The sequence below is a fragment of the Babylonia areolata genome, chromosome 3 (assembly GCF_041734735.1).
Source record: "Babylonia areolata isolate BAREFJ2019XMU chromosome 3, ASM4173473v1, whole genome shotgun sequence".
Lineage (NCBI taxonomy): Eukaryota > Metazoa > Mollusca > Gastropoda > Neogastropoda > Buccinidae > Babylonia > Babylonia areolata.
The window spans coordinates 18,129,415-18,144,223 of NC_134878.1; the positions used below are offsets into that span (position 1 = coordinate 18,129,415).

A 14,809-nucleotide genomic window follows, 5' to 3' on the forward strand; every position below is an offset into this window, starting at 1 on the left:
GGGTGATGGGGATGGGGAGGGGTGGTAAAGTGGGTTAGGCATAGATCAATTGCAAACTCTTGACCAAATGAAGCTAGAAAACTGGGAATTATTTTGATTTAAAGCATTCTTGGTGTTTTTGAAAGCAACATGAGCTAAAACAAAACATTTATTTCTGTTTTTGCCTGTGATTGCATAAAGTATTGTAGATGTGCGCGCGTGTGGCGTTGGTGGGCGTGTCTCAAACAAAGAACACAATGCTTGTAATGTCATGGTTTCAGTTATATTCATATCATTATTCTGCAGCCAGAACATTTTTTTGTACAGGTTAATGCCAATTTTGGGGTTTTGAATCTGTAAAAGATGTGAAAATACCAGTAAATATTGCGGTTGACGTTTTGGAAAATAAGTGTGCAAAATTTGTTGATTATATCCTGTGGAATATCTCCAACTACATGCAAGGTACAGCCTTTTTCTTACTTTTATCTGATTCTTCATTCACTCTACTTTCCAAAAATGTATAGGTTTACCTATTTATTCTTACTGATAAGCATACAAATGCCCCAAATCAGAGCCAAGGTAGCGGAGGCATACAATCCCTTTGTTTTAAACATGATTTCTGTATGTATGTTTTATTATATCCAGCACTTCCAGGTTAATGTCTCTCGGTCTTTAATATTATGATATGAGGTGGTATAAATTTCACATGCACTTGGGGAATTGGTTACTGTCTTTCCTTGTCATGTTTTGCCTTTTCTGTCATATGGTGATGCAACATCCATTTTTTTATTATCCGTTCACGGTCAAACTCAGCATAATGACAATTAGAATATAAATGAACAAGCAGAGAAGCTGAAATTGTTCCTTTCCTCTCGGTCGCTTGAGTTCGTCACTAAAAAATGTTGTTTTTTTATTTGTGCATTTTTTGCTTTGTTCTTGTTGTTGTTTTTTCTTTGCTCACACCCTCAATGTTTTCAGCCGTGTTGTTGTTAGGTGGGTCGCGCTGTTGCTACGGCAGCCCTTGACATGATTGACAGCAACCCGTGGTCACGCCTCAGTCATTCGGAGCACTGCAGCGTCCATGGGGTGAGGGACTGGGTTCGGCGATACCTACGCAGCATCCGTGGGGGGCCCCGCCTGCCACGGAACCCTTCCTTACGCACCATGAACAAAAATGGGTGAGTGGTTGTTTTGGGGGAGCAAGTCATAGGACCAAAAAAGAAAGGAAAAAGGAAAGAAAAGAACCCCCCCACCCGACCCCCAAAGTCTTTAGAAATATACAGATGTACTGACAACAGTGTACATTACGATCATTGTGAAAAATATTGACAGTTTCAGTTTCAAGGTGTCAGAGGTTTGGGGACTGATCTCAGTATGTTACGCCACATCGGCTTAAAAAGAAAATTGAATAAGAAAAAAAAAGGAGCAAATTGACAGTTCATCCAACAAATAGATGTATGTATTTACAAGAGTGTACATCACAAGCTTTATGAAGAAATGAATTGCCTATGGACATGTGCAAGTGTTGTGTGTGTGGTGTTAATGAGTGTGTGTGTTTGTGTATACATCCATTTGTTTGTGTGTGTGTGGGGGGGGGGATTTTTTGTTTTTGTTTTTAAATTATATGGATGGTATATGGATGTTCTTGATATACCGATGTAGTTGAAATGACTGTGTGTTGTACCCATGGGATAGCTAAGTTATAACATGAACCTTTACTTGTAGTTATGACTTTAATGGAGAATGTTTCTTTCGTTAAATTTTACTGATGTGATATGCCTTGAGCATTTTTGTATTTTTAATCAGAGATGCAACAGAAGTTAACTTTTATTTTTGTAGACATGAACACTTTGTATGTGAGCTGGCTGAAATGACTAGGAGTGAAAAAGGTTTTATTCTTTGAGAATTACAGAAATTTAAGAACTTAGTATTATTGGAGAGGGTTTAGTGATGATGGTTAACAGAACTAAATACACATTACTGATTTTTTTTTTTTTTTTTGCTTTCATGTCTGTGTTGTTTTTTTGTTTTGTTTTTTATGACAGATGCCTGATCTACTCATAAAATTTACATGCTTGTTAGACCCTGAGACAGGAGACAGAAACATGCTGCAAGGAATGAGATGCTGTACTATGTTGTGCTTTGAAAAACAACAAAACAAACGGTGGGGAGATTTTTCATTTGAAATGGCTCCTGTATGTGCAGTAACAATGGACAGCGGAGGGATTCAGTGAGCACCAACGGACCAGCAGGCCGAAGAGACTCCATGAGCACCAGCGGTCCCCCAGGCCGCAGGGACTCTCAGAGCAACAGTCGTACTCAGGACAACAATGGACGCTCAGGGTTTGGCCGACAAAACTCGCACAACAGTGTAGGCGCTGCTGGCAAAAGAGAGCTGGGACCTGTCCGCGAAGGTGACAGTGACTCTGATATCGTAGTCTGTTTATGTTGCTCACTGAGCTGAACAGGAAGGAGCAGCAGCCTCAGGAATATAAACAGGCTGCTGCGCGTGACAGTCGGGTTTCCCATCTTAAGAGAGGCTGGCAGCATACCTTTCACTGCTGGACAGTAGTAGAGAGTAGATGTTTCCAGCAGAATGGTTAATCACTGTTTGGCAATAAAGTGCAACAATAGGGGATGGGAAAGAGTAATTTTTGTTAATAGAAACACAAACAAATGATTTTTTCTCTCCCTCTCTCTCTCTCTCTCTCTCTCTCTTAGTCTTGACAATGATAATAATGATGATAATGACTAATGATAATAATAATGATCATTACAATAATAATATTAATGATGATGATAATGATGATAATGATAATAATAACATTTAATAATAATAATAATAATAATTATAGTTTAAGCAGCAGATAGTTATCTTAGACAAAGTTCATGTAGCAAACTGTACACTCATCAAGTCAACAAAAGTTCTCCATCAGATAAAGTTGTAGCAAATCGTACACTTAAGTCAACAAAAGTTGTCCTTCAACAGAAAGACAGACAAAGAACTGTCATGAATGGGTGTAAATGGAAAGAAAAAGAAAGAATACTTCCAAAAAAAAAAAAAGGAAAAAAAGGGGTGGTCAGAAATTGAAGAAAAAGAAAGAAAAACAAAACAAAGCAGAGGGGGAAAAAAGAAGTGGGAAAAATAGGAGGTTGGGCGCCCCACAAAAGACTCAAAACAGTGTCAGTGTGTGTGGAAAAAAAAAGGGGGGGGGGGGGAATAGGAGGCTGGAGGCCCCACAAAAGACAACAAGAAAACAACCAACAAAAACTCTGTATGTGTGTGTTCGTTCGCACCATAATCTATTTCTCTCTCTTTGCCCCCCTCCCTCCTGTAAATTTTCATGGCAGTTAACAGTTTGCAACTGAGTAATCACTCTCTCTCTCTCTCTCTCTCTCTCTCTCTCTCTCTCTCTCTCTCTCTCTCTCTCTCTCTGGCACATGTCCGGCATTCCTTCTTCCCCTCCTTACTGTTGAGCTCGATGGTCTTGCTAGATGAAAGACTTGTCTTGTTCTTTGGGGTTTTGTGCATGCACATACGTAGATGTGGAGAATACAGCACAACAGGATTTAGGGCTCTGCGTCAGTGATATATGTCACACACGCACTTTATGTAAGCTGTCTTTTGTAACACGCCCCCTAAAGAAATTACACCAGTTTTGAAATGAAGACCCACAGGGGTTGATATGATTAGAGTTTTGCAAAACAGTGACACACATACACACACACACCTCAGAACTGAAGTTCATTAAGGTTTCTTGTCAAGGGATTACTTGTTCCACGTGGACATTTTGGCAGCTGTTCTTGATCTGTTGTCAGAAGCCCAGCTGAGCACAGGAAGCGTTGCTGGAGGAATTAAAGCAAGCCATGAGGTTCAGTTGCTGTGGCCTAAAATCCTTGAATCAGAAATGCTAGCTCTTTCATTAATAAAAGCTGGGTTTTTTTCTCATTGTCTGTAAGAATAAACGAATATTGTCACATGCAAAATGAAGAATAAAAAAAAGAAAAGAAATAGAAACATTGCGTTTGCTCATTTTTGAGAAAACTGATTTCCATGTGCACATAACTGTAAGCATATAAATGCACACACATAAGCAATCACAGTTTTACATGCACACATGTACATACTCACAAACATGTACACAGGAATTTGTGCATACACACACATACGCATGCTCACACACACGCGTGCACACACGCACACACACATGTATATGTGTGTATGTATATGTGAACATGGGCTCACACTCACACTTACAATGCATGTTTGTATATATGCATAGTGAATGCGATCCACATGCATGCGCAAATGCAACACAACACAAAAGCACCCCTACACACCTACACACAAACACACACACACACACACACACACACACACACACACACAGGGAAGGCAGGGTTTGCATGGAAACTCTTTTATGTCACACTCTTTCACTGTCAATCCTGACAGCCACCTTGCGAGCCAACAACAGTGTTCCCAGCCTGCGAAATCAGAAACGCAACATTTCGGGGCCCAGTCTCAACACCAGCAGCTCCGCCCCCAAAATCAGCAGCATGACAGGCAACGGGGCATCCCAGAATGCCCAGCGGGGTGGTGGCGCAGAACGTGTACCTCTAGTGATGACAACAGCAGTGATGGCTGACACACGTACCATGCGTCATCTCTCTGCAGACAGTTCCCTTCGGCTGAGAGAGGAGGACAAAGTTCAGCAGCTGAAAAATGTTAACTTGGTGAGTGAGGGGTTTTTCTCTTGTAAAACGAAATCACATTTGATATATTTTGTCAGTGAAGTTTTTTTGCATTGCAAATATTTTTTATAAAAAATTAGATGAATAAAAACTCTTCTAGAAAGCATGTCCCTGATTTCGTTTTGGGAAAATCTGCATGGTAATTATTTTTGCCATTCACACATAACATTCACTTTTCCACAGAACAAGAAAGATGTGACTGATCACAAAGGGGATGTACAAATACTTGCCTCGCAGATTGAATGCAAGAGGTATTTTAATCATTCATTTAAGATATAAAGTCAGTGCAGAGGATGTGTGTGCAAATGGTAATTGTGTCACCCCATCTTTGACAGATGTAGTTTTCAGATATTCTATCAGACATGATGGTAATAGCTTCGCACTTGTCTGATTAACTAATGTTTGTTAAGTTGGATTGTTGATTGATTAACTGATGTTTGTTAAGTTGGATTGTTAATTTGTGATTATTGATTTGTGGCTCTTGTATATTTTTGTTAAGATTATTTTAAGTTTTGTTATTGTTTATCAAACAGAACTTTAAAACTGTCATGTTATATCTTAAAGTTATTGTTTGTCAAACAGAACTTTAAAATTGTCATGTTATATCTTAAAGAAAGCAAGGACAAAACAGTAAAAAAATGAAAAAGAGGTGGAAATACAAAAAGGAAAATATAACCATGAAAAGAAAGAAAAAAAATATAGAAAAAGAAAGAAAGAAATCAAAAGTGGAAGCAAATAAAATAAGTCATCCTAATTAAATACCTCCCCCCCCCAACCCCAACCCCCCCAAAAAGGAGAGAAAAAATTCTGGATAGGAAATAGACCACTCTAACTGCTATTCTGTGTTGTTGTTTGTTTTACCCCTCCTTTTACTTCATTTCATCATGGTGACTGGCATGGAAATCTTTTTGTTGCACATACTTCTTGTTATGCATGCATGTGAATGATAAGTGTGCGCTGCACCTTGATTTGTTTTATGTACAAGGTATAGTGAAATAACCATTAATATTCCACTTGTTTCACCCATACTTGTTGATAACAGATACAGGTACAACGTTCACTGGACATGCCCCACAATGTGTGTTTCAGGTGGCCATCTCCAAGCGAGGTGGACCTCCGAGTCGCATCCCTCTCCCCACCAACCACTCCCACCTGGGTCTGACCACTGCTCTGCCTACCACCACGGCAACCACAGACAACGCATCCAACGCAAAGTACATGAAGGGAAACCTACGGCACAGCCGCTCCGGTCCTGCTGGCTTCAACACAATGGGGTTGGTTTGAAGAACTGTCTATATAAACTGATAAAGTTTGTGTATGTGCATGGAGTAATACTTGTTTTGTTGTTTGAGAAAGACAAGATATTGAAATGGCTGCTTTTTGTAATCTTGAGTGTGAGTGCTGAGAGTTAAGTTCTTGTTTAAGGTAATCAATTAAGACTGAATGAAGGTAATAATGGAAGAATTATGTTCCCTTCCCAAAGTTGGCAAACATCAGAAAAGAAAGTACATTTATTTCTGGCAAGTCTGTTCCACTGTAACTCTTCACTTTGACTCCTTGGTTTCAGCTGGCTGAAACGACACAAGGACGGAGTCGACAGGAGGTGAGAATATCTGGAGCAGACTGCAGAAAATTAACAACTTTCTTTTCCAGTACTAATGGTAGTTTCCATCTTTGCTTGCTGCATGGGTAGTAGTGTGTGCATGTGTGGTGTTCGTGTGTGAGTGTGTTTGTGATGTTTTATACGCTTCCGCAACCACATTTGCTTTTTGTTCATGCCTGGCTAATCTCAGTCGAGAACGCTCCAAGATGGCCTACCTGGAGTCGGGGAGCAGCAGTGCATCGCTGAGCAAGACGATGCCCACCACCACCCTGCAGTCCCTCCTCCACCACCAGCAGCCCCCACACCCACCCACCTCCCTGGCCCAGACCTCCCCAGTCCCCAGCTCCATCTATTCTGCCTCCACCCCAACCCTGCAGTCACTGGGTGCTAACGGCAGCAACAACCAAGGGGGGCCCTCAGGTCTGGCCACCCATCCTTACGGGCCTCAGCCCCCAGCTTCTGCTGCTGTGGCATTGGCACTGGCTGAGGGGGATGCTCTGTCAGCAGACAATCAGAGGTACATGTCTAGGAGAAGGGGGCAGGGGATGGGAGGTGGAGGGGGGGGGATTGGGAGGAGCACGGGGGAAAGTTTTGAGGATGAAGTCATGGAGAGGGGAGGTGGGGGGGAGGGTGGAAGGAGCAGACTGTGGCTGTTTTAAGGGATATGATTAAAATCACAGACAGAAATTTAAGATTATATTGTTGTTATATTTTCTGCTGTGTCCTCATCCTTGCATCTAATACCTTTTTCTCACTCCCACTCTCCGACATACAAAAATACTTATACACATACGCACACTTATAAATCTGAAGATACATGTGTGTGTGTGTGTGTGAATGAATGGGAGTGTGTGTGTGTAGGTATAGATGCGACTCTCTGTGTCCATATAGTGAGGATGTGCACTTGTGTGAATGGATGTGTGGCTCCACAAAGCAGATAATTTTTTTTCCCACTTTTGTCCACAGCGATGGCAACTCCAAGCGACGGCGGCGCTACAGCATGGTGAAGCGGAGAAGCGTGGTCCCCAGCCCCAAACAAGGGGTGGGCAAAGGTCAGAGCAAGGCAGGCGGGACGTATGACAGCGACGCAGAGCGTAGCAAGCCGCGCAGGCGTAAGCACCGCCGTTCTCAACGTAGGGCCGCGGAGACTGTAGAGGGCGCCACCCCCATGCCCAAGGGGGAGGGGCCTGCAGAAGACGAAGGGGTGGGGCAAGGTAGGGTGAGAAAGCACCACCACAAAAGGCACAAATCTCGTGGCAGCACACTCCATGACAGTCTCAAAACGACCTCTGCCAAGGAGTCCACTCAGCATATAAAGTCACGAAGGTCCCTGTGTTTTTCTGTTAAGCATGGTATTTTGGTCTGCATGGATTGTCTGTGCATGGTCCGATTGATTACGTTCTTTCATTTTCTCTGCACTGTTCTACAAGCACTCTTGCATTTTTACTGCACTGTATATTTTTATAGAGTAAAATTTGATGTGTTTTCACCTCAAAAAGATCTTGTCAGAATAAGGCTTTTACATGAAATAGTTCACTTGCATTCATGTGCAGTAAAGAATGATGCAATTGTTTTTGCATGAATGACATTTTTATACTTGTGTTTATTCAGAGAAAGAATGTTAAGAATGATTATCAGTTTCAGTGGATAAATGTGAAACATTGAATTTGAACCAAACATTGAATTTTAACTTGGGAAAATAATCATTTTCTTCTTTTTTTAAGAAACAAAAGAAACTTTTCTTCAGCAGTCATTGCAATGTTTGCTTTTAGAGTCAGTATTTGGAGGAGGACACCACATTGCAGTTACATTTACAAAAAATATGAGTTCAGATGCTAAAAAGGTTAGTGCTTAAGAAGGGAACACATTTTGACCGGATAGTTCCTGTATTTTGCTGTCTCTCTGTCTCTCTCTGTCTCTCTGTCTCTCTCTCTCTCTCTCTCTCTGTCTTAAAACACAGGGACCCTGACATGAATATGAGTGCTGCTTGTCAGAGGTCTGTGTACACATTTACCCCCAGTTTGAGCAGATGAAATTAATGTTAAAACTGGCTTTTGGCGTGAAAAATGTTTCAAGATCTGCTCCATACACTCTCAGCATAAAAAAAAAAGTTTTCAAGATCTTCTTCAAACACTACCGGTACGTTTTTTAAATTGCATTAACAACATGATTGAACAAATGGAAAAAAAACAATGTTAAATGTGAAAAGCTATGTGAACAGTTAAGGGCATGCTGTGAATGTGCTGGCCACGGAATGAGAACTGTGATGACGCTAAGTCAGGTTAAGTTGATGGCACAGGGATTCCAATCGTTTTGCTGATGCTGCTGACAAAGCCACCCAAACACATCATCTTGCTGTCATTTCAGCAGATGACAGTGAATCCTGTTGTTGGAAAACTCTGTATGGTTTTTGTGTTCAAATGTCACGTTCATTAAGTTTTCGGGCAATGTGATTAAAAATTCTCCGCAAAACATTTCAGAATCATTATCCTTATATAATCTTTTTTCCTGAAATTGAAACCTTTCAAAACAATGGTTTAAACAAGATGAAAGATGGGGAGCTTTTCCTCCTGTTTGCAGATGGTTTGGATCCCTGTTTGAGTGCAAAGTGTGTTTGCTGTAGTGCTGTAGAACTTAGATGTGTGAACCTCATGAAACAGTTAATAAAGAACATACTTGTAAGGAATATGAATAGATAAATAAAGACATTCTCACAAGATGAAAGAAAGAACTGGCGATGACATAACTACCGGTACATTCACAGTCATCTTATGAAAAGTTTGTGTCATAAGCAAAACAGTCATTAAAAATTGCTATGGTTGTTTGTAATAAATCAGTAAATTCTCCCAAAGATTGGAAGGAATTGAACTAAGAGTGTTTCAGTGACATCATTAGATAACTGTGCAGAAATAGATGTCTTTCTCTATCATTCTGAAACAACAAGGTTTCCCATTTTGATCAGCTTCTGTTTACGGAAATGTCTGTACTTGGTGATGTGTACAAATATTTCTCAAGAATCTAGAAATATCTGGGTAAGACACTTTGTGCAAGTTTATAATGTAGTATTATTCAAATTCATACTGTAACATAATATAGAATTATTTAGTATGTTTTTCCAGGTTCTTCAGCAGTAAAAAAAAAAAAAAAAATCACTTGTGAAATTTTATTCAGTTCCTAATTTCTTTGATTTTGTTTTTGGTTTGATTTTCAAATGTTTGGATTCTAACTGTTTTTGTTTCAATTTTTTAGTTACTTGTTTGGTTTATTGCTAGTATGCTTGCTAAAGTTAGAAATAAACAAACAAGAAAACATATTTACACACACACACACACACACACACGCACACACATGGCATAGAATAAAATATGTCTTTATTACGAAGTGCACAGGGGTCACAAGGAATATTGGGGATATAATATCATTAAATTTCAATCTCATTGATGATGAGGGTGGAAAGACCAGCTGAACAACAAACATGACCAGCCATCCAATCAGATGCCTTAAAAAATAAAATAAAAAGTAATGAAGTAATGTGTCTTTTGCTGCCATAACATTCTGACATGATATAGTGTAACTACTGCTAACTTGTGGTCTTATTCAGATAACTCCTGTGCTGGTTTTTCTAAGTAGGTGTATTGTATGTTGTGAGGAATCTCAGTCATGATTGCCTCAATTATGCTTTTGCATTTACCATGCTCACACAAGATCCACCAGATTGTACAGCAGTCAACAGCAGGAGAGCAGCTTCTCATTGATCATGGATGATTTACAACTGCTTGTTTGCTGAGTTATAGACATAGAGTCCCTGTACCGATGTTGTGAAGTCAACTTTATTATCTCCAAAGAGAAATTCACATGTGGTTGTGTTGTTCATGCTCACAATACAAACATAAATCATGCATTTAAAAGACATGTATGTGCTTAAATAATCAAGGGATTACATTTACACTGAAATAAAATCTATGATAGTGTATGTAAATGTTTAAAGTCACAGACAGTCTCTCTCTCTCTCTCTCTCTCTCTCTCTCTCTCTCTCTCTCTCTCTCTCTCTCTTTCTTTTTTTTTTTTTTTGGGGGGGGTACCTTTCAATTTTTTAAAAATATAGTTGTAAATTTGTTTTTACTTAATCAAAAAAAACAAAAGAAAATAAAACAAACAAACAAAAAGCCATTAACTCTCTCCGGACGAAGGAATGCTCACACATTCCTACCCAAAACATATTCAGATTCGGACGAAGGAATGGAATAGCATTCTCCGAAAGTAAAATTCCATCACGTGCTGTACACGTGATTTTGTGATTAGCCAAGCAGAGTGCGCTATTCTGGGCCACTCCACAATCGAACAGTATGATTGGTCAGCCTGGCATGTGTGGCCCGTCTCACACACACGCTGACAAAGTCACTGACTGGTCGTCTGCTCACGTGCCAGCCTGTTAGCAAAGCGGGCTCTTCTCAGAATGTTGTGAAGCGAACAAGGCAGTGACGGCAACGTTTTAGGGTTGCCGAAGTACTTGAAATGCTACAAACTGAAGGGTTGGACATTGAAGAGGTGGATGATGACAAAGAAGAAAGCGAATTTAATGCAGAAAGCGAGCATGGGTATGGTGATTCGGGGTGAAAAATTGGCACTATTTTCTACATATGGCAAAACTGTAAAAATAAGATGAGAAATTTGATTTTTTTTATATTTAATAGCTCAACAAGTAATAAACCAGTTCTGAAAGTTTCATTTTCTTACTTCTTATTTTGTATTTTTTGTAATTTTTTTCCAAACCCTTACAAATGGGCCGTCTGTGAGGAAAAGCAAGGGAGAAAACTTGTCGTCCCGAGTGAGTTGAGGATGTCGAAGTGTATAATAAAAGTCTTCAAGCATGGTCAGTAGAAGAACAAATTGCAAGGAAATGATACAGCAGTGTTTGTATTATCCCAAGACTTTGTTGGTGAGGTCACATAAATTGCAGTACACCAACAGTTGTACCCATTCGCTAATTGTCATGCAGGGTTGAAAGGTTGGAAAAACAGTTTTATAAGTCAGCTTTAGCACTGCTTGGGCATAGATATGAAAATGACATTTAATAGTACTTGGGTACTGATCAGGTGTAATGCATTTAATGTTGTGGTTTCCTTCAGTGCATTTTTAGCTGATAATGCTTGTTCCATGAAGGTTAGCTTACTGTTTGTTAGTGTTGTGTTTATATAGCATCACAGTCTCTGCATACGCTTTTCTTTCTTTTTCCCCCCCTTATCTCTTATTTTGTAGTTTCTTTTACTTTCTTTCTTTTTTTCAATTGCAAACTGAACTTCTTTATATATATATGTATGCAGAAAGACAACTTTTATTTTGTTTTTTAGAAATTTTGCAGAGAGATAGTTTACGTTTTAGCTTTTTCGACACATCTTAATGTTTTACTTTGGTCATTTATGACAACCTTGATTTTCAGTTTTGTTGTGTCTTTTGAAATGCATAGATGGAAGATCCCCTGCTGTTGTTGTGCTGTCTGTCAATAGTATAAGCTAGAAGTGAAGCTGGCTGTAGCAGAGTCCTGTCTGATCTGTAGATGTGCTGTCTGCTAGAACATGATGTGACAGTAGGGTGAATTAGCGGCAGTGACCTTGCTTAGTGTCTGTTGGTGGGTGCTGTACGGATATATTCCATGCCTTGCCTCAGCTCCCTTCCTTTTTCTACAGCTGTGCTGCGATAGGTGGGAGCCAGGGTACAAGACTATGGGGTGTGTGTGCGTGTGTGCAAGCATGTGCACATGCTAGCTTTAATGCATGCAGATACGTGCAGTTAAGCACAAGCCCCTGTGCATGGGTGTCTGCATGCATGTTGCCCGGGGTCATATCAGCAAAAGTCATAGAGAGCAGAAACTGGAATAGGTTATTGTGTGTGATTTTAAAACATGTCAACTTTTGTTGTGCTTTTTTGTTTTTTTTAAATTTTGGGGAGGAGATCAAGAAATAGTTTGAAACATGTTTCAATTTTGTTCACTTTCACTCTGCACAGTCATGTCCACTGTTTGCTGCTGCTCATTGTACCATGTGCTTGTTGTGAAAGGAAAATATGTACATGGATACATGTACAGTGCATACACACACACGCACGCACACACATATACTCACGCATGAACACATACACTCATGCGCACACACATGCATGCACTGTTCTTCACTGTGTTCACTGTTTTTTCTTCTTTCTTTTTTTTTTTTTTTTTCGGTATATGTCTTTCCACTTTTAGAATTATCCATTACTTGCTCGATCTTGTGTGTGTATTGCGGGTGGGGAGGGGGGGGGGGGGCTTTAAAAAAATTCTTCATAGATTGTCTATTCAGTAATCAAAATTTTGATATGTCTGTATTATCATGTGTACCAGGGTCAGAAGGAATATCGGGTACATCTCTATTTCTCATCAATTTTATATAAGATGTTTGATACTTGATTCTCTGCTTATCAGTTACTTGGGATATCAAATGTACATATTTGCTAATTATTGAATATTGCTTTCAGTGTCAGTATGTTCATACAAACAGCAATCGTATGCCCCTTCTCGACACCCCCCCACCCCCCTCACACACACATGAGTTGAAGATGTCAAGAGGGACAGTTGGATTAATTAATTTTAGGTCATCCCATGTTGCCTGTACTTTGGACTTACCAGCTGTGTGGAATACTTGTGAGTTCATTCCATTTAGTTGTGAAATTTGAGAAACCATGCAGTATAAATCGGTTGTTACTCCATTGGGAAATGACTGTGGATTCTCTCCCTTACATTATCATATCTTTACCAAAGTCTAATTTATGATTTATTATTTTTCCAATGCAGAAGGGGTTATATTAAATACGACTACAGACATAAAAGAGGAAACCTATTCCTTCTTGATCATAGCATGCACACACACAAACACGTAGCTGTATATGTGTGCAGTTCTTTTCATGCTCAAGTGTTATTGCTGATGCAAAATTAAAGGAGAGAATTTTTTATCAAATGTGTTCAGTCAGTCTTCTTAATCGGCAAAACAAATACCTCTGTGTATTTATATCTCTTTTTAATTCAGGTAGAAAGCAAATGTTTGTTTTGTAAGGGATAGTTTTCAATATCAATACAACCTGAAACAGATAAACTTTAGTCATGAGTTTTATTTCATTTTTGTATAGAAGTACTCTAAAGTTTATCCTTTTCCATAGTGATAGCATCATAATATAGTCGATCAAACAATGTGCCATGTGTTATTTTTGCGATGAAATACCACATCAGTGGTTGTTGACAGGTAGTCCCTCGCCACAGAAGTAGTACTCTGATACTGTGCTGTTTTGTCACTTTGTATTGTGACAAGTATTCCTTTGGCTATCATAATAAAGCATTTCATTGGCTGTTGGCTGTAGGTCAGGTGGGAAGAGCAGTAGAAAACACAGCAGTCAAACTGACTCCAAGGTAAACCAGCCATGCTTGCCACATTATTTGCATAGAAGTGCCTAATATGCATGTGTTCTGGTACACACATATATCACTGAATCACAGTTTTTTTTGGTTATGATTTCTGTTTGATGCTTGAATGGTATTTTTAGCCCATTGTGTAACTAATGGGTTAGGATGGGGGGTAGTGTTGTTTGTGTGTGTGTGATTCATATACTTTCTGCGTCCAGTTTTATTGTAAATTGTTACCTCCTTAAACCAGAGATTCATACTGAACCATTGAGCACACCCACCCACACACACACACACACACACACACACACACACACACACACACCCCCCACACACACACACACACAGAAGGGGGGAGAGAGAGAGGGGGGGGGGGTCTCTGAAGATGAACTACTGGGACTGTTTCAAAAACAATCCATTCCAGGAAAATTAACGTTATATGGGCATATGTATTTACTGAAGTATAGCCACACCTGAAGTAGAACAGCGTAAAATCATAATTCTCTGGTTTCATTTTATCAAAATGATATCCTTATATTAGGAATTTTGAAAAATTGTCTTTGGATTATAAAGAAGCAACAACATGTTTTCAAGACATTTTATTCCAGTACCATTTCATTCTATTGATCTTTGGGTCATAGATGTTTAGCCTGATTAATGTCATGGTTTTTATGCTGGGAAGATTGGCCATCCAGGTGCCTTGCATCTACAAAATGCCTTGCACTGGCAAAGGTCTAGTCAGATTAGGTTGTGATGTGTATGCACTGGAGAAGGCCTGTGTGCTGATGAGGGTCACATTTATCTGTGGTAGGAAAGGTCATGTTTTCCATTTATGGTGGGTTTGTGTGTGTGTGTGTGTTCGTGTGAGTGTTCATGTGTGTGTGTGTGTGTGTTATGCAAGGAAAGAACTGTGTCTTGCTAAGAGTCAGTCACATCACTTGGACACCATGTACTATATCCTGGCCATAGTGGAATATTTGTGTTAGAAAGTTCTGCATCCATGTCCAACATTTTTAGTCAGTGAAAGTTCTGTCTTAATCAGGGAATGT

At 39.6% G+C, this 14,809-nt stretch overlaps 1 protein-coding gene across 5 annotated transcripts in view; it reads left to right on the forward strand.

Annotated features, from left to right (window-relative positions):
- LOC143279796 (cytosolic carboxypeptidase-like protein 5) overlaps positions 1–14,809 on the forward strand; it is a 42,344-nt gene that overhangs the window by 16,771 nt on the left and 10,764 nt on the right. For 4 of the 5 annotated variants that reach the window (XM_076583970.1, XM_076583973.1, XM_076583971.1 and 1 more), the window contains 7 exons: positions 973–1,157; positions 2,185–2,393; positions 4,433–4,713; positions 5,821–6,005; positions 6,525–6,851; positions 7,301–7,548; positions 13,718–13,766. In XM_076583970.1, coding sequence (XP_076440085.1) covers positions 973–1,157; positions 2,185–2,393; positions 4,433–4,713; positions 5,821–6,005; positions 6,525–6,851; positions 7,301–7,548; positions 13,718–13,766 — 1,484 coding nt within the window. The remainder of the gene's footprint in view (positions 1–972; positions 1,158–2,184; positions 2,394–4,432; positions 4,714–5,820; positions 6,006–6,524; positions 6,852–7,300; positions 7,549–13,717; positions 13,767–14,809) is intronic. The other variant, XM_076583974.1, reaches the window with a different exon arrangement.